Source organism: Natrix helvetica, assembly GCF_964273705.1.
Source record: "Natrix helvetica genome assembly, chromosome: 2".
NCBI classification, from domain to species: Eukaryota; Metazoa; Chordata; class Lepidosauria; order Squamata; family Natricidae; genus Natrix; species Natrix helvetica.
The window spans coordinates 26,917,852-26,936,940 of record NC_138552.1 but is presented as its reverse complement, the minus strand read 5'-3'; the positions used below and the strand labels follow the sequence as shown (position 1 = coordinate 26,936,940).

Below are 19,089 nucleotides of genomic sequence, written 5' to 3'. Positions count from 1 at the left end.
GTTTGGCCGCCCTTAATGCCACAAGGTAGGTCCGTAAATAGGCTCTTACCTGTGTTCGATCAGATTCGGAGCGTGAGGACCTCCACCTGCTCTCTAGACGTCTCCTATGGCGCTTCATCACCCTCAGCTCCTCGGTATACCAAGGAGCCCGGGTGGGTCGCTGCCGCAGGAGAGGTCGCAAAGGCGCAACCCGGTCCAAGGCCCCAGCCGCCGCCCTATTCCAGGCGGCCGCTAGGTCCTCCGACCGAGCGCGGGTCAGTGCTACAGGTAATGGCCCAAGCTCCATCTGGAACCTATCCGGCTCCATCAGGTGCTTGGGGCGGTACCAGCTTGGACCATCTGGTCCCGCCTCCTCGCGGTAGGGGGTAGCGCCAGGGAAGTCCAGCCGGAGACATGAGTGATCCGACCATGACAGGGGTGTAACAACAAAGTCCCCTATACCCAGATCACTCGTCCACTGCTCAGATACAAAAACAAGGTCCAATGTGTGGCCACCTTCGTGTGTGGGGCCCTGAATTAACTGGGTCAGGCCCATGGCTGTCATGGAAGCCATGAACTCCCGAGCCACCTCAGACGCTGCACCCGTCGACGGCAGGTTGAAATCCCCCATAACCACAAGCCTGGGGATCTCAACCGCCGTCTCCGAGATCAGCTCGAGGAGCTCGGGCAGGGCCGCTGATGTATAGCGAGGAGCCAAGTATACAATCAGCAAACCCAACTGCCTCCCTGGGCCCCATTTCACACCAAGGGACTCACACCCAGATATCTGAGGAACAGTGAACTCCCTCGGCTCTAGACCTTCCCGTATAACTACCGCCACCCCACCACCCTTACCCAGGGCCCGAGGCTGATGGAATGCGCGGAAACCTGGTGGGCACATTTCCACGAGGGGTAAACCACCCTCATGGCCCAACCAGGTCTCCGTTATCCCTGCAAGGTCCAGCTCCCCCTCAGAGAGAATGGAGAAATCCATTGTGGATTTCTAGTTTCTTCTCTTTCAAAAACTATTGGATAATTCAAAGTAAACTTCTTAGTGGTGCTCCAATTAGAATGCCTGAAAGATTGCTCTTGTTATAGAGGAATGGAGAGTGTGAAGAAATAGAGAGCCTTATCTTATTACTGGCTAGTAATCATGAGAGTTGAAGTTTGGCACATCAAGAGTTTTCCAGGTAGAGACAACTGATAAATTGTCCCTTTATTTGAATGTTGAATGTTGGCGATGTACCTTTGCTTTTTCAAGATCAGGGACACACAGAATTTCCAGTTAAATTGATTTACTACTAATCATACCTATAAACAAGAATCTATTCAACTAACTGTTAGCACTTTCTTGGTGTTAGATAAAGGTCAGTGGAATTCAAGAGGGGTTGGACTTACACAGAGGCTCTAGACTTACTCCTGTTTTGATGCTGCCCCCAAGTTTACTCCTTCTCTTACAGCACTTTTACCTAATATAGCAGAAAGAATGTGTATAATAAAAGTTAAAAAATGCTTAGGAAGTTGAATTTAGTTCATAAAAGCTTTAATAATCTTATTTTCAGGGGCACAAAACAAAATGTCTACTTGTTTATTTTTTTCCCCTTAGAAAACTAGGGAAGTTTGTATCCATTTATTTTTTAAAAAATTGTTCAGTAAAAATTATTCCATTAATGAAGTTGCCACCCTTTATCCTATTTTGTTTGCAGTTGGAAAACACAATTCTTGTAACAATTGCCAACAGGGTGAATTAATTTGGTTATTGAATAAGAATTGAAAGTGAAGTTATATAATCATTTTTTGTTGTTGACTTCTCTGTTAAAATAATAAATCTGAACTTCTTGTGCTGGATTTTGTTGTGCTGAACTTATAAAATGTGAGGAATACTTTAGCATTGTATGCATATTTTTTTAAAATAAATGTTTCATAGAGGACTTTCAAATGAGATAACTTTCAAACTACAAATCAAGATTGAATTAACGAAGTGCTTTATGCTCATTAGGTTTTTACTTTTTAAAATTCAGTTTTAAAGTCTTGCATATAAAATATATGTCTTTAAACATAAAGAACCAGAACACTGCTGCAGAATTGTTCCCTGGTCAATTTTAATTTATTTGACAATATTAATTAATTAAAGTTAGGCTATTGGAATTTCTGGAGAAATATATTTATTATTTAACTTCAACATACTGGAAAGAGATGGCTCCTGATTGAGTGCTGATCTAAGAGTGGTGATCTAAGAAATATGTCCATAACTTTAAAATAACAAATTCCTTATTTAATGTACTGCATGAAGATAATTCAAATTACATTTCCAATTGTTTCTAACAGACACTGCCGATATTTAGTGTGTAGTAGTACTGTTAACCATCTAAAGTACACCATTATAAAATATAATGCAATGTCATGGAATTAATTTTCAGGCTATAAAAAGGAAGTTTACATTATTGTGAAAATTATTTTTCACCTCTTTTTTTGAAGTGTTTGGAGTTCATGTTTCTACTTTTTCCAGTATCATTTATATATATCAGCAAAAAGAATTATTTACAATAAATACCCTTTCTGTGCGTTGTTAAGTACTTAATCTACCATTAAAACCCTTGGTGTATCTGCACAAACAATACCTGGAATTTGTCCATGGTTTGTTTCCTTGCTTTAAATTTTTAGCTCATTTGGAGACAACTTAGCCAAGGATAATGGTCTACTTAGTAAGAGAGATTGAAAAGATGGCACTAATATTGTCCTTCAAATGTAATAAGCCAGATATGTTAAGAATTCTGTCTTGCAGTTTTATAATATACATGGTAGATTAATCCATGTTCCTCAGAAGCACTTTTGGTCAAGTACATAAGAATTTTGGAAAAGGATCTACAACAGGTATTAAAAGTGAAACTCTCACTTCATTGCATTGTCTTTTTCCTGCCTCGTATCTGATGGAGGGTATTACCTATATTTGTAGGTAGGGAAGATTAATTAAATATGAAATACATTCACATAAGCTACTATTTTGGCTAGAGATCATTGCTACATAAATATGAGAGACTACCAAATTGAAAGACTGCCACAACATTTTATAGTTCTTTTTTGGGGGAAATTTATTGTGTAAAAACGTATATGGATAATATATTTTAATGACGTTTTCCAGGATAAAGCACTCAGAAGTTTCTTGTAAAAAGTAATATTCTGGTAAGCGTATACTTCATTGATTTTTTAAAAAATGGCTCTTGATACTTATATTGTCCTCAAGATATCCTACTGCAGGAAGGAGAACTAGAGCTTCTTTCCAGTTCTGCTGGAGGTGGTGGTAGAACACATCACATATATTTGTGAACTTTTTTTGAGGAATCCTTTCCTTTTTTTCAACAATAATAATACTTGGTAATGCTTATTTCAATTTTTTTAGAAAATGTCCGAATGTATCCAGCTTTCATTTGCTGTTTGTAGAATTGGCATTTACACGGTAAGCATTATGCTGCATTTTTAATGCAAAGTAGTTCTTGCTTGCGATGTAATTATTAGAATGTTAGTTACTGCTATCCTGTGTTTAATAATGAAAGAAATTTAGCATAGGAAAAGATTTGAAATTTTGCAATTATGGTTTAATCATGTCTCCTAAAGGCAGATCTTAAATATTAAACAGGTTTTAGGGATTCATGCTTGGTTCTTAAAGCAAAAGAAATGTTAAAAGAGAGTATTGAAATAAATGGGTTTTAAGATTTATTTTCAATTATATGAATGCGTTGTTTTTCAGCCTTGGCAATTTTAAGATTTCTGGCTTCAGCTGCCAAAATTGGGGGATGTAGCAAGGGAATTTAGTACATTTTTTACTTAAGCAATCGTATTTTTTATGAATTTACATCTATTGCTTCAGTTGCTTCAATACCATATCTTTGAATAGATCTTCAACCATTTCTTCATGCTTGTTTAATTAGTGGAATTCAATTAATCCAAAAGATACGCTCAGAAATTCTCTAGAATCTTGAGATCAACTTATGGAATCGACTGTTTTGTAACTGTAGATAAAAGTTCAAAGGTATATCCACATACTTTACAAATTGCCTTCTTTACTACTGACAGTGGGACAACAGTGTACTTTGTGAATTTAAATCCTAGGGCAGTGATGGCGAACCCTTTTCACCCTGGTGCCAAAAGCATGCGTGTGCATACTATTTCACACACTTGTGTGCCCACCCCCATAATTTAATCTCCCCCGCGCCATGCCCCCTAGACATGCATGTGTGACACACACACACACTCTGCTCCACACATGCCCACACGGCTTTCTTGAAGCCTGGGGAGGGCAAAATGGCCTCCCCTGCCCACCCAGAGGCCCTCCACAGGCTGGAAATAGCCAGTTTTTCAACTTACAGTGGGCCCGGTAGGTCTGTTTTTCGCCCTCCTCAGGCTCCGGAGGCTTTCCTGAAGCTTCTGGAGAGCAGAAAACAGCCCAACGAGCAAACCGAAAGTCTGTTCCCGAACTTCTGGTTTACACATTCAGGGAAGCCTCCGGAGGGCGGAAAACAGGTGAAAATCAAGGCCGAAAATCAGTTGGCCAGGGCGTGCATGCGTGCCATAGGTTCACCATCATGGTCCTAGGGACTAACAAAAATATGACTAACCAATGTTTTATCATGGGGAAAATTATTATGCTCATGGACTTTGTTGGTGCTAGAACCTTCTGAACTATTGATGCTAGGGTAGTGGTCCCTAACCTTTCCGACTCTACGGACTGACAGTGGTGGCGGCGCCAGGAAGTGGCAGCGGTGGGGGGAAGGGACGATTTCACATGCACAACCTAATCCCTCATGCGCAAATCGAATTTTGCATGCTCACCTGCCACTTGCGTAGTCCGGTTTGACGGCCTGTGGACCAGTAGCAAGGGATTGAGAGCCCTGTGCTACGGGATTTCAATCATATTATAAGTGTGTGTGGAATGTAGGAGAGCCCAGCATTTTTTTAATATATTATTTTTTATTATACATTTTCCTTTGTTATACATCACATTTCCATTTCTGCGACGACAGTGTACAGTCTGTATCAAATCTCTTTTGAATACACATAATATTATACATTATAATTATAGCGATTATTTTCATAATATATACAATATAATATTCACTTCTAGTCACTCTATACAATTTAATCTGTAATCAAATATAATCCAATGATAATATTGCTTATAATGCTTAGATATATTTATATATACATTTACCTCTATTTTGTTAATCATCTTTTATAAATGATAAAGGATACTTTTGTTAATCATCTTTAATTATAATTCTGCTTCTGCTTTCTAACGATTTATTTAAAAATCTCATGTTAAATAATCTGTTTTCTCTTTATACTTAATTTTCACCGTTAACCTGTCCATTTTGGCACAGTCTAATATTTTCTTTATTACAGTTTCATCTATAGGTATACTTTCATGTTTCCAGTTTTGTGCGTACATAATTCTCGCTGCCATTATTACACATGATATTAAATATATAGTTCTTTTGTTGTATTTCCCCTGTAGTATATCTAATAGGAACAACTCTGGTTTTAAATCTATTGGTTGTGCTATTATTTCTTCTAACCGCCTTTTTATCTTTAACCAATATTTTTTTGCCATTGGACAAGTCCACCACATATGGTAACAGGACCCAGGTATATCTTTACATTTCCAGCATGCTGGCTATATGTTTTGGAACATCTTTGCTATTCTTGCTGGTGGCAAATGCCATCTGTAGAACATTTTGTAAAGGTTTTCTTTGTATGCTGTTGACATGGTTAGTTTGTAATTTCTTTCCTAAAGTTTTTGCCAATTGTCTAGTTCTATATTATATCCAAAATTTTTGGCTATATTATCATGGTTTCTTTTACATGTTGTTCTTCCATTTTAAAGTTCAATAAGGTAAAGGTAAAAGTTCCCATCGCACATATGTGCTAGTCATTCCTGACTCTAGGGGGCGGTGCTCATCTGCTTTTCAAAGCCGAAGAGCCAGCGCTGTCTGAAGACTTCTCTGTGGTCATGTGGCCGGCATGGCTAAACGCCGAAGGCACACAAAACGCTTTTAATAGTAATCATTATATAAATAAATAGTAATCAATAGGTAATTATAAATTTCCTTTATTAATTTGTCATCTGTTCCTAGAAATATCTGATCTAATTCTAGGGGTTCCTTGTAAAATCCATATATTTCTGCATCTTTCTTGTGTGTTGTTTTTATTTGAATATATGTCCACGAGGCCAAAGGAGAGTCCAGCATTTCATAGCATCCTGATCCCCTGGGAGACTCTGGCCCAACTCATACATTAGGTGCTTTTATCACAAAGAATCTAGCTTATGATCTGAGGATGGAGGATGTCAGAGTAATGATTTAATAGCTGACCAGCTGCTATGGTGATATAATGCTGGGAAGGTTTTTTGACTGATGTCACCTTAAGCACCTCTAATAAGAAGAGGCCCTGTTTGGGTGTATTTCTCTCCACATGCGTGCTTCCATGCTGTAAATTGCTAATTGCTGTTTGACAGAGGATGCACTCTGACAGAGGATGTTGTTATTCTCTGCCATGATCAGATCACTTCCAGTTTCCTATTGCCTTCTGTAAATTTCCAGAAATTTCACCTTGAATGCCTTATGGATTCAGTTATGATTGGGGTTGATAGCATGATTTGTTCCATTTCTTCCTACGTAAACAGAAGAGATGATAGCCTGATGCTGGTTGTGTCATGGTGATGCAAGATTTGGCTTTCTCTTCTCGCTGTTTAACATTTACACAAAACATCTGAAATCATTTATCAGTTTGGGATGAGGTATAAATATACGAAGGTCCAGCATGTGTCGTTTTACTGTGGTACCAATGGAGACATTAGTAATACTCTATCTTTATTTTATCCCTGCTTTGACATTACTCTGGAAAATGGACAATGATTATATGATTTGACTTTTTCCATATTTCAAACTCTACAACTTGGATTGTAGTAAAATATTGTGCAATAAAAGAGAAAGTGAGGCACTAATGGATGCAAAGCCTGCCTTGGTTATAATTTAGTTATTTGCTGACCAGCTTGATATTATTCAGTGCCTTCTTTTATTTTATTGCCTTTAGTAGTATTTTCTCTTTCTGGCTTTTAGCTGCTATATGTATATGTTATATATGCATTTATACATACATATTATTATGTTTGTATTTATGTATGTGTACCTAAGGGATGTCAAATACTTTAGCCACCTAATGAGGAGGAAGGAATCACTGGAGAAGAGCCTAATGTTGGGAAAGATTGAGGGCAAAAGAAGAAGACAGAGAATGAGGTGGCTGGATGGAGTCAGCAAAGCTGTAGGTGTGATTTTAAATGGACTCCAGAGGATGGTAGAGGACAGGAAGGCCTGGAGGAATGTTGTCCATGGGGTTGTGATGGGTTGGACATGACTTCGCAACTAATAGCAACACATAAGGGGTGATGAAACATGAATGACCATGAATAGGACCATCCAATCCAGGGATGGATATAATTGATGAACAGTGTGGCGTTCTGCAAAGGCCCTCTGAGCCATGGTTACCACATGCTCTTCAGGCAAGTTCCAGCCTCATCCATGACCAAGGATGGAAAATCTTCCCCAAATCGTTCCTGCTAGAAATGAGATTGAGTCCATTTCCAAATACCAAAGCAGAACTTGGCTGGCTAAGCAAAGCACAGTCATTAAGTGCCCATTAACTTTGCTTGTCAGAAGTCAGTTGGGAAGATCACAAATGGCAATCACATGACCCTGGGACACTGCAACTGTTGTAAATAGATAGTCGGTTGTCAAGTGCCCAATTTTGAACATATGGCTGTGGGAATTGCTGCAACAGTGGTAAGTCACTTTTTTCAATGCTGCTGTAATTTTGTATGGTTGCTAAACAAATGGTTATATGTCCAGGACTACATATTACACTTATCACATCTAGCAAAAGGGATAAACATTTTTAGCAAACCATTGTTTCTTGAAATAAGCAAGGAAGGGTTTGGTTGGTATGTAAAAATCACCAGGACATCTCTGTAAATTTGACTGGGAGACTGAAATACCTCATGGAAGAAGGTTGTGGGCAACCACTTCATAAATATATTCTTGAAAAGAACATTGGTTCTTACCTGAATGTATCTTTTCAGTAGAATAGAGGGAGGGGTTACGCATGGGTTTTGACACAACCTGATTGGTCCATAGACTGAGGGAAATTTCGATAATATTCCTCCATTTCCCATTGGCTCCCAGTTTCCTCGATGTCGAAGGACTGCACCTGCAAAATGCAAGCAAACCAAGGGACCTCCCGACCCTCCACCTGGCCCATCCCTAACGCTAAGTAGGGCGGACCGTAACCGCTCCCTCTATTCTACTGAAAAGACACGTTCAGGTAAGAACCAACATTCTTTTTCCAGTAGAATCGAGGGAGGGGTTACGCATGGGACATACCCAAGCTTAGTCCCAGGGAGGGAAAGGTTAGGACCCAGGGGGAGAGGCAGCTGCCACCTGCGTCCAAAGGATTCCTCCGTGGAGGTGAATACATCTAGCCGATAGTCGCGGATAAAGGGGGTCAGAGATGACCAAGCGGCCGCCCGGCAAATGTCCTCAAATGGGGCCCTGGTGGCCCATGCTGCCATGGCGGCGGCGCTCCAAGTGGAATGGGACGTGATCCCTGCCGGAGGGGTTCAACCGGATGCTTCATAGGCTGTCATGATGGCCTGTCTCAGCCACCTGCCAATAGTGGCCGAAGACACCCTGGCCCCTAAGGACCCGGGCTGAAATGAAATAAAGAGAGCCTTGGATCTGCGCACCTCTGATGTTCGCCTGAGGTAGATGCGCAAGGTGCGGCAGACGTCCAGTTGGTGCCACATTCCCTTTCGTGAGAAGGGGCAGGACGAAATTAGGCAAGATTATCTCTTGTGCCCTGTGGAATGGAGTGTTTACTTTTGGAAGAAATGTAGGATCTAGACGAAAGACCACCCTATCCTGGTTAAATTGGCCTAGATCATCGCGACAGAGCGCCCAGTTCCGATATGCATCTGGCCGACGTCACTGCGACCAAAAAGGCCACCTTCAGGGACAACAATCTAAGGTGGGCTGTTCGAAAGGGTTCAAATGGCGCTCCCGTTAAGGCCCTGAGGACAATGGGTAGGTCCCAAGTGCGAAATCTATGCACTGGGGGAGGCCTGAGATTTGCCGCCCCCTTTAGGAACCGCTTTATCAGGGGGAGGTGAGAGAGTGTGGAATTACCTCCCCCCCCGAGAACAGAGGACAATGCAGCCACTTGGCGACGTAAGGTGTTATGGGAATTCTGTAGGAATTTGAGAATCTGAGCCACCGAGGCTTCAGTTGGACAGATACCAAGCAGATCACACCATTTGACAAATGCCAACCATGTGGAGTTGTAGATCCGAGTGATTGACAGATGCTTCGAGGCCTCGATGGTTGCTATGACCTTGGAGGACAGGTTAGCGTTCCTCAGGAGATGCTGCTCAAGTGCCAGGTGGTCAAGTGGAGCCACTGGGGCTCCGGGTGGATGAGGACCCCTTGGCACAGGGCAATCTCCTCCCAAGGTATCCTCCACGGGAGGGAAACAGATAGCTGGACAAGGTCCGCAAACCAGGGCCGCCTGGGCCAATATGGGGCTAGCATGATGATGTGTTCCCTCTCTGTCACTATCTTCCTGAGGGTCCTCGGGATAAGGGGAATAGGGGGAAAGGCGTAAAGGAGGACTGGCAGCTATCTGCTCCAGACGGTGTCCATATCCTCCGCGGTTCGGGTCTGGAAGCGGGAGAAGAATCTCAGCAGTTGTGAGTTCGCCTGGGTAGCAAATAAGTCTAGTAGTGGGGTGTCGAACCGTTGGCAGATCTTCTGGAACAACTTGGGAAGGAGTTGCCACTCACCATTGTCCAGTGTTGCTCGGCTCAGCCAGTCGGCCTGATGGTTGGACATGCCCGAGATGTGCTCCAACACCAGTGATGACAAGTGTCTCTCCGCCCAGGCACCAAGTTTCAGTGCCTCTAGGCAGAGACTCCGGGAGTGGGTACCCCCTGATGGTTTATGTGGGCCTTTGTGGCTACGTTGTCTGTCAGGAGAAGTACGTGATATCCTATGATTGAGTCTTTGAAGTGTTGGAGGGCCAGGCGAGCCGCCTTTAGCTCCAGCCAGTTGATGTTGTGGCGGAGGTCTGCGGCAGTCCAATGACCTTCCACCAGCTTGGAGTCCATCAAGGCCCCCCAACCGAACAAACTCGCTTCTGTAGTCACTGTCACTCGGTCCGGTTCCCAGAATGTGCAACCCCGTCTCAGAGCCGGGGAAAGCCAGCACTGGAGGGACAGCCGTACGTCTGCTGGGAGACGAATGGATCGGAGGGAGTTGCTTATCCACTTCCTCTGGAAGGGGATGAGAGTCCACTGGAGGGACTGTGAGTGTAGATGAACCTAGGGCGCTATCCCTATGCACAACACCATCTTGCCAAGCAACTGAGACAAGGTCAGGATGGAAAATGACCGACTTCTGGGAACCCTGATTGTGAGCTTTCGGAGGCTGACCAGATGGTCTGGAGAGAGGTGGACCACCCCCGCTACTGAATCGATCACTGTCGCCAGGTGTAGTATACGCATGGAGGAGGAAAGATGACTTTTTGGGAAAGTTGAAGGAGAACCCCAGGGACTGAAGGGACCGGATGGTAAGATGGAGGTCGATGACTGCCTGAACTAACACATCGTCCAGGTAACATTGGAGTCTCACCGGGGTGGAGCGAAGGTGAGCCGCCAATGTCACAAGGACCTTTGTGGAGGTACGAGGAGCGGAGGCCAGGCCGAAAGGAAGGGCGCGGTATTGATAATGGAGGTTCCCGTGTGAGAACCTCAGGTACCTGCGGTGGGCTGGCAGGATCGCGATATGAAGGTAGGCCTCTGTTATGTCTACCGAGGCCAAGAAATCCCCCCGACGGATCCCCAGAAGAATGGACCTGAGGGATGACATTTTGAAGCGTCTGTAGACATTGGTTTAGACGCTTGAGATCCAGAATCGCCCTCCAGCCCCCCGAGCTCTTCGGTACCACGAACAGGTTGGTGTAATTGCCCATCAACGGAACCGCCTCCACTGCCTGAATGTCGAGAAGATGATTTATAGCTAGATCCATCAGGCATTGTCGTTCTGGGTCCCGTGAGGGAGGGAACACCCTGAAGAGCATCGGGGGTGGTGGTGGAGAGGAACTCCAGTCGCAGGCCGTTCCTGCTGATGGACCTGACCCAGGCGTCCGTGGTGATCAGGTCCCACTGATCCACAAAGTGTGCCTATGGGGAGATCCGGATTGGAGTAATTTCCTCCTGCAGAAGGGATGGCTCCCCCCCTCGCGATAGGATTGCCTGGACTGACCTTGGTATCTGTTTCGATCCTGGTAAAAGGGACGTTGGAATTGTCTGTCAGACCTAAAGGAATGGTACCTTTGCTGGTGGTCAGTCTCGGGAGCCCTGTAAGAGGGTCTATTAAATGGGGCTGGGCGAGAGTCTGTCTTCTTGGCATTGGAAGGAAGGACCTTTTTCTTATCCTTGTTCTCTATTAGAATAAGATCTAGTGCTTCCCCAAATAGATTAGTGCCTGTGTAAGGGGCAGCTGCCAGATTCCACTTGGCCTTGTTGTCCATCTGCCAACTGCGCAACCACAGTAACCGTCTGGAAGTTACCGACATGGCAAGAGCTCTAGAAGCATATTTTACGGAATCTAGAGTCGCATTGGCAGAGAATTGAGAGGTGGCTATGATTTTAGTGATATCTTGATGCAGCCGCTCATCCTCTCCTGGAATACGGTCCTGTAGTTGACGAAGCCACATGACAGTCATGCGGTTAAAGTAAGAAGCTGCCGCAGCAGATTTAATTGCCCAGGTAGAAGGGTTAAAGTTCTTATGCAAGGTAAGTTCTGCACGCTTGTCTTCCGGCTTCATCTTATCAGCTGCATCTCCTGAGACTACGGAGGAGGAAGAGACCAGAGCTGCCACTGGGGTATCGATTGCTGGTAATTGTAGAGCTTGGGTAAAGGCCTGCTCAACATTGTAGAAACGCAATCGCTGCTACCAGGATTGGAAAAGGTGGAAGTACGGGCCCATTGGTTCTTTACCACCTCTAGAAATAAGGGAAGGACAGGAGTCTCCTCTTTGTTTGTGGCAGTGTTAGAAAACATTGCCAGATTTGGATCCCTAGGTTGAGGGACCATCGGGTCCCCAGTTCCAATCTTAGTGGTCTTCCTGGCCATGTGTAAAAGTGACCGGTGGAAAAAGGCCAGGAAACGCTGGAGGATCATGAGGAACTGAGTCCTCATCCTCCGAAAACCCCATGTCTTGATGGATGTCCTCCCCTAAAATAGAGCCTTCGCTGACCATGGAGAGGGAGGGGGCCTAACGTGGTGCTGTCTGTGATGAGCCACTGGGGCCCTGCCAGATTGTGATGCCTTTTCTCTCTGGGAGATACCGGTGGCAATGCCCCGTGTGATACATGTAGAAATGAGCCTCCTAGTACTTTCAGGGAGGAAATCCAGGTCCTCAAGGTCATACTGCGATGGACCCAGGACTGGAGGTTCCTGAGGAACTAGCCCTGAAGAGGTATGGTAGGACCTAGAGGGGCCCTCCAAAGGATCCACATCTTTACCCCCAATGGCTCTTGGGGAGATGGAGGAGGAAGAAGAAAATTCCTGCCTGGAGTGCCTGTGGGATCTAGCAGGAGAGACTGAAGGGGAAGATGGGCTGAAACCTCTAGGAGGTGAACCCGAGTGGAGAGATAAGGGCCTGATAGGAGATCTGGATCTGCTGGCAAAGTGGGCCTAGTGGACTGGGCCTGCTTTTCTGCCCTGGCAATTGTTTTCTCCAGCGCTCTCTGTCATCTAAGCTCATCCCTAGTGGCGGCTCTGGAAGAGAGTTGGTCAGCCGAGAGTTTAGAAGCCGTGGCCCTGGTTCTGGGCCTGTCTAATTGCCCTTCTCTGAATTTGCTTGGAGCCTCTGATGGGGCCTGCAGGAGCTTGGATCTTGTTGCTGCCATTGCAGCCACTCACTTGTCAGAGTATCAGGGCCACTGTAGGTCCCGCCAGTGCCTGCGCCTTCGGGAGCTGTGGGCCACATTCTAGAAAAGGACCTGCTGGCCTCGATCAATGGCCACGATGCAAGAAGCTGAGTAGCCGACCACAAGGCTTCTGTAAATGCTGCCTCCATGTGGCTGCTTCAAAATGGCCACAGGAGCCTCCGATCCTGCTACTGTGAGCCTTAGGAATGGCTGTGGCTTGTCTTTTAACCGCCGTGACTCGTGTTTGGGCAAGTTCGAATGGCAGGAAGGTAGTGTGTTCGGGCAAGTTCCAAGCGGCAGGAAGACAGCGCGATCAATGGAAGTGCTGCTTGTTGCAAGGAGACTCCTGGCACTGGAAAAAAAAGCCACGGTTTGCCTTTTAAATTATGCGGCTCAATTGTTCTTCTGCCGAACTCACAATCTAGTTCCTGGAAACCTGCGCCTTGAAGCCTGTCATCCCCGCTGGCCAGGAATCGGACAGGGCCCTTGGTCCCACAGGGTAGGAGGTGGGGCGCCCCAAAGGGCTCTCCTATCTCGCGCAAAACAGAAATGACTGTCCCTAGGGGCTGCAGCTGAGATAAATTTAGTAATTTAGATTATCCAATTAATCCAATCCAATCAATGAATTCTAGCAAGATTTACAATATTTGAAGGTTTCCTACCTAGGAGCCAAAGCAGTGCTTGGACCAAAAGACTGAGAGGAAACTCGGAGCCAATGGGAAATGGAGGAATATTATAGAAATTTCCCTCAGTCTATGGACCAATCAGGCTGTGGCAAAACCCATGCGTAACCCCTCCCTCGATTCTACTGGAAAATCACCAGTATTCCAATTTAACTCCAGGGAGTCTTTACTTTTATTCCTGTAGGAACAGGTTTGCTTGCATAGAGCTGTCCAAGGTCCTGCAACTCCTGACTGATTCACTTGTGGAGTTACCAGGAGGTGTCCTTCATATTCCCTGGACCCTCTTTTAATTAAGAAGAAACAAGTCTATACAGCATTTCAAGAGAGATATTTAGAGTTGAATTAGTGTTCAGATTTCATCTTGAGTTCCCACTTTTTCTGTTCAGGATTATTTCTGTATAGGTTATTAGAATGTGACACATGCAGCTAGAGTTGTGTCAACTCTTATGTGTTCTCTCACATCTAATGGGGGAGAATATTAAGTAAATATAATGACTTTTCTGCTTCTCAAATTAACATGGTACAGAATGAAGTCACAAAGTCTACTCACTTTCCTTCGATGTTATCTCTTTTAAGAGGCGCGCCTCGCAGCCCAATACCGCCCACCTTGCCCAATAGTAAAGGCAGCCTGCCTGGTTCCCTTCCCTGCCGTCCCTTTAGCGAGTGTTGGCAGCTGGGGGGGGAGAAGCAAGATGCGCATCCTAGCACTACCAAAGACTGACAACTCCGCTGCGTTCCTCACCCTTTCATCCAGTGAAGCTCCTTGTAAAAAAAACTTGTGAGTTGAACTCATGAGGTTTTTTTACAAGGGGATTCACTGGACAAAAGGGCGAGGAACGCAACGGACCTGGTAAGGTAAGAGACGCACCTCGCTTCTCCCCCCTCACCTGCCACCCTTCACTAAATGGACGATGGGAAAGGGAACCAGGCAGACTGCCTTTACGATTGGGTGGGCAGTATTGGGCCGCGAGGTGTGCCTTTCCAGGTCCGTCGTGTTCCTCGCCATTGTGTCCAGGGAAGCCCCTGGTAAAAAAAAACCCTTCTCGCAACTTCAAGAAGTTTGATTGAACTCGCGAGAAGTTTTTTTTTAAACCAGCGGCTTTCCTGGATACAATGGCGAGGAATGCGACGGAGCTGGAAAGGTAAAAGTCGCGCCTCACTTCTCACCTGCCCAAGAAAATAATAAGCCCTCCCCCTATAATAAGCCCAGGGCCAGATTTCGTGGAGCAAAAGAAAATAAGACCTGTCTTATTTTTGGGGAAACACGGTATTTGTTAAACAATCGAGATAAATTGATTTTGCTACATTATGTCTAAGCTTTCACCCATAGGTGATTGCTAATACTCTGTTTCCCTGAAAATAAGACCTCCCCGGATAATAAGCCCAATTGGTTTTTTGAGCGCATGTGCTAAAATAAGCCCTCCCCTGAAAATAAGCCCTCCCTGAAAATATTGCAACACAGCAGCAGCCATGAGTGATCATGCTTGCCGCCCCATGCACCTCAAAAATAATAAGACCTCCCCCAAAATAAGGCCAAATGCTTATTTCAGGGGTCAAAAGAAAATAAGACGCTGTCTTATTTTCGGAGAAGCACGGTAGTTCTTATTTTTGGAGGATAGTTTTGTTTTGTTCATTTTATTGAATGTACTTTTATTGGTCAATGCAGTCCAGGGCTTCAGGCTATGGGTTTTCCCATTCCAGCTAGAGGTATGTGGAATTTGACAAAGTATTTGCATGTAAAATATTTTACATCTGAACTGTGGACTATTCCCAAATTTTTCACTGTAAAAAAGATGCAACATATATGCTTTAAGAAAATTTGTATATTTGATATTCAATTCCATCCTTTTGTGATGCTTTTGCCCAGTCTGAGAAAAGCATAAGGACAACTCTACTATTGTATTGTATTGTATTACTGTGAGATCCTTTCCATAAACACATTCATGATGAATGTATTTATGATGACCATGTTCATTATTTATCACTTATATCTTTTATGTACACTGAGAGCTTATGCACCGAAGACAAATTCCTTGTGTGTCCAATTACACTTAGCCAATAAAGAATTCTATTCTAGAAGAATTCTTCTTCTATTTGAGACCGAAAGGAGCTAGTAGAGTCACCTTAAGTGCTGAAATTGATTTTTCATATATCAAGAATTTGTGATTGAGATAGTTCTTTTGGCTATACATAAGCTTATGTAAACTAGGAAACAAAATTAATGTATTTACTTATACCAGTGTCTATGATGCTTTTAAATTAATAATTTAATGAACTGCTGGAATACTGATTCTAAATTATAACTTTGGACTGTACTGGGTCAAATGAGAAAATGAATGAAACCTTTATCTAAAGAGCGTCTTGTAAAAAAAGATTTTAAATGTGTAAAAAAGAGTTGTTTAGTCCATTAATTTAGAGTTATGCATCTTCGCTTATTTATTTTATTTAAGAACTACCCATCTCCTTCCCAGAGGCAATCTGTTTATCCAACTTTGCTACAGTTTATGAACACTCATTTAGAGAACATAGTATTTCATTAGAAATACTACAAGCTTTCCTAACATCTTCTAGAAGTATTAGATTTTAGTTCTTTTACTCATTCCGACAATATTGTATTTCTTTAAAACTAATGAATGTCTCATTATAAGCTTTTCTAATATATTTTCCAGGAGTAATCAGTATAGCTGTTTATTATATTTAGAACTGATATTGGAAAATATATGAAAGAGTCATTAAGAGGGAACTTGGAGAACCTGTAATACAGTTCAGAAAATGAAGTGTGGGAAAGAAACTCACCATGATATTGTCTGATATAAAACGGGCAGGTTTTCAGTATTCTGTTATAATCTCAAACAATAAAGGGACATTTCTGGAATATCATGATGTCTGTTCCTTTACCTGACTTATCTTGCAAGACTTAAAAGAATTGTTGTCTGGACACAAATTTGTACTGTTCAGCTCGGGCATCCAGAGTGCATATTGACAGATCTCCAGCCCTACCCTCAAATGCACTTCTTTCTGTTGAGTTCACCCTTGCTACATGAATATTGAGTATGGAAGAACATAATGCAAGACATAAAAGTGACAGAGATTTCAGATTTGTGACCCTTGAGCAACTTTTTAATTTACATCCTCAACTTTTAATTCATATCCTCAATTCGTATGCCATGGAGTAGATGCTGTTTTTTTTATTAAAAGTTTTAATAAGTTTTACAAGTATTACCCCTTCCCCTTTCCACCCTCCAACCCTCCCTCCCCCCCAACTTCCCAGAGCAAAATACAGGGTATAAACATTTAACAATCATACGCTAGCATAAGCTAACTGATTTTAACATCCTACCTCCTCTTGTGCTTTAATTCCCCTTTTGTTAACCTAACTTTAGGTAAATTGTAGCATTCCTTGTGCTTTCACTCATAAGCTAATTGAAAAATTTTAGTCTGATATTTATTTTGAATATAGTCAATCCATGAGTAGATGCTGTTTTAAAGAAGTAGGCTTCCTCCTCCTCCCCCTCCTCCTCCCCCCCTCCTCTTCCCCCTCCCCCCTCCTCCTCCTCCTCCTCCTCCTCCTCCTCCTCCTCCTCCTCCTCCTCTTCTTCTTCTTCTTCTTCCAATTGCAATATAAAATAACATTGTTATTTTGCGTAAAAGGCTCAAGGGACCCCTTAAGAGTGTTTAAAAATGCATAATATACAATTGAATTATTTTTTGGGTGGTGGTTGTATGGTAATATGAATGACAGGAAGCAACTGCTGACTGGAATCTCTCCTTTAGTAAGAGGTAATTCTTGTAAAAAAGTATGTCAACAAAGTGTAGACATGTTCAATTCATTCTCTAAACAGGATGCAGATATAAATAATTCAATACAAGCAAGAGTCCGAAGGAATTTTCCCACATGTTCTTTGTAAGCTGTTCTTTGTAGTTTCCTTGATGTCCCGTTTCAATAGCTTCTTGATGTTATGTGATAAAGAGTGCTTATAATGTACTGATGAACAGAATCTTACAATAAATGTTTGGCTGAAATCTGGTTCGCAACTTCTTACAAGTTTTCTTCTGTGAAAGGAGATTCCTTTTTTCTACTTAGTTCTTGTGCTCAAAGAATAAAGAATATACCAAAGGTGCTTTTTTCAAGAGGCAACTGGACTTTTTTCTTTGAAGATGTTTTGCTTCTCATCCAAGAAGCTTCTTTAGCTCTGACTAGATGGTGGGGAACGGAAGGATTTATAAAAAGGCCATTTATGTCAAAATTGAACAGCACTTTCTCAACATCATCTATCTTCAATCTACAACACAGTCCTTGCAACAGTTTCAAGAAGGCTCCACACCAATTTGCATCACTCAGGTGACCCTGTGGACACCTTGATGACACAGACAAACCTCAAGGTGACCTGCTAAAAGAATGCAAATGACCAGCTGTCTGCAAAGAGTATAAATCCTTCCATTCTCCACCATCTAGTCAGAGCTGAAGAAGCTTCTTGGATGAGAAGCAAAACATCTTCAAAGAAAAACCAGAAAATCCAGTTGCCTCTTGAAAAAAGCACCTTTGGTACAACCATGACCTGGATGATTGAGAATCTCCATAGACATTCAAAGGATAAAGAGTTCACTAAATTCAGAGCAGTTATAAGTAAGGAGTCCTTGGCAGTAGAAACGAATGGGTAAGGTATTAAAATTACAATTCCAGAAAATTGTAATTTTGAGAAAAGCAAAACAACAAAACCAGTGTGTTTTGTGAAGATTTGGAAGCTAAAAAATATGCATGTAGGAAATATGCATTTTATGAATTTCTGCTCCATCTTGCTGAGCTTGGTGCTTCTTGCTGTAGAAGTGTAGAAAGAGAGCTGTATTAATTTGTGGTGGCCAAAATCAGATAACACCTTTTCTAAGTAACAGATTTTATTTATTAGGCTAGGCATGTATTTTTTGTATTTTTGTGAAAACCTGGACAACAGGTGAAGTACTGGACTAGAGGAGAATACACAAAAGATTATAGATCAGATTGCAGAGAGAATGATATGTAAGCACTTTGAAAGCAATGCAGTGGTTTCAGAAACTTCTAATAGATTTTTCAAGAATGAGTTTTGCCAGAGTAATCTTATAATCTTAACAACTTTTTGAACCACTGAGTTCTATAATAGATTGTGAAAATGTAGGTGAATGTATCTTGATTTCAGGAAAGAATTTGACAAAGTAGCCCATTACATTTTACCTACAAAATTATTATTATGTATGAAATGGGAGACAGAAATATTTATTGATACACATCTGCTTCAAAAATTATATTCAAAGAGTCTTTATCAAAATTGAGTTATCAAGTGAAAAGCCATGGGACTTATGCTGTACTCTCAACCATAATGAGATGGCATGAAGAAATAAAGAGAATGCTCC

The 19,089-nt window shown here is 42.7% G+C and overlaps 1 protein-coding gene across 6 annotated transcripts in view; it reads left to right on the top strand.

The window, feature by feature from the left end:
• The window catches only part of ARL15 (ARF like GTPase 15), a 160,780-nt gene that overhangs the window by 31,478 nt on the left and 110,213 nt on the right, over positions 1–19,089 (top strand). For 4 of the 6 annotated variants that reach the window (XR_014174788.1, XM_081945811.1, XM_081945813.1 and 1 more), the window contains exon 2: positions 3,380–3,436. The exons of 1 other annotated variant lie outside the window; for it this stretch is intronic. Coding sequence is in view for 3 of the 5 variants with exons in the window: in XM_081945811.1 (XP_081801937.1) it covers positions 3,380–3,436 (57 nt within the window). In the remaining 2 variants the exon portion in view is untranslated. Of the gene's footprint in view, positions 1–3,379; positions 3,437–8,317; positions 8,353–19,089 lie in introns of those variants that run through there. One more of the 6 variants, XM_081945812.1, reaches the window with a different exon arrangement.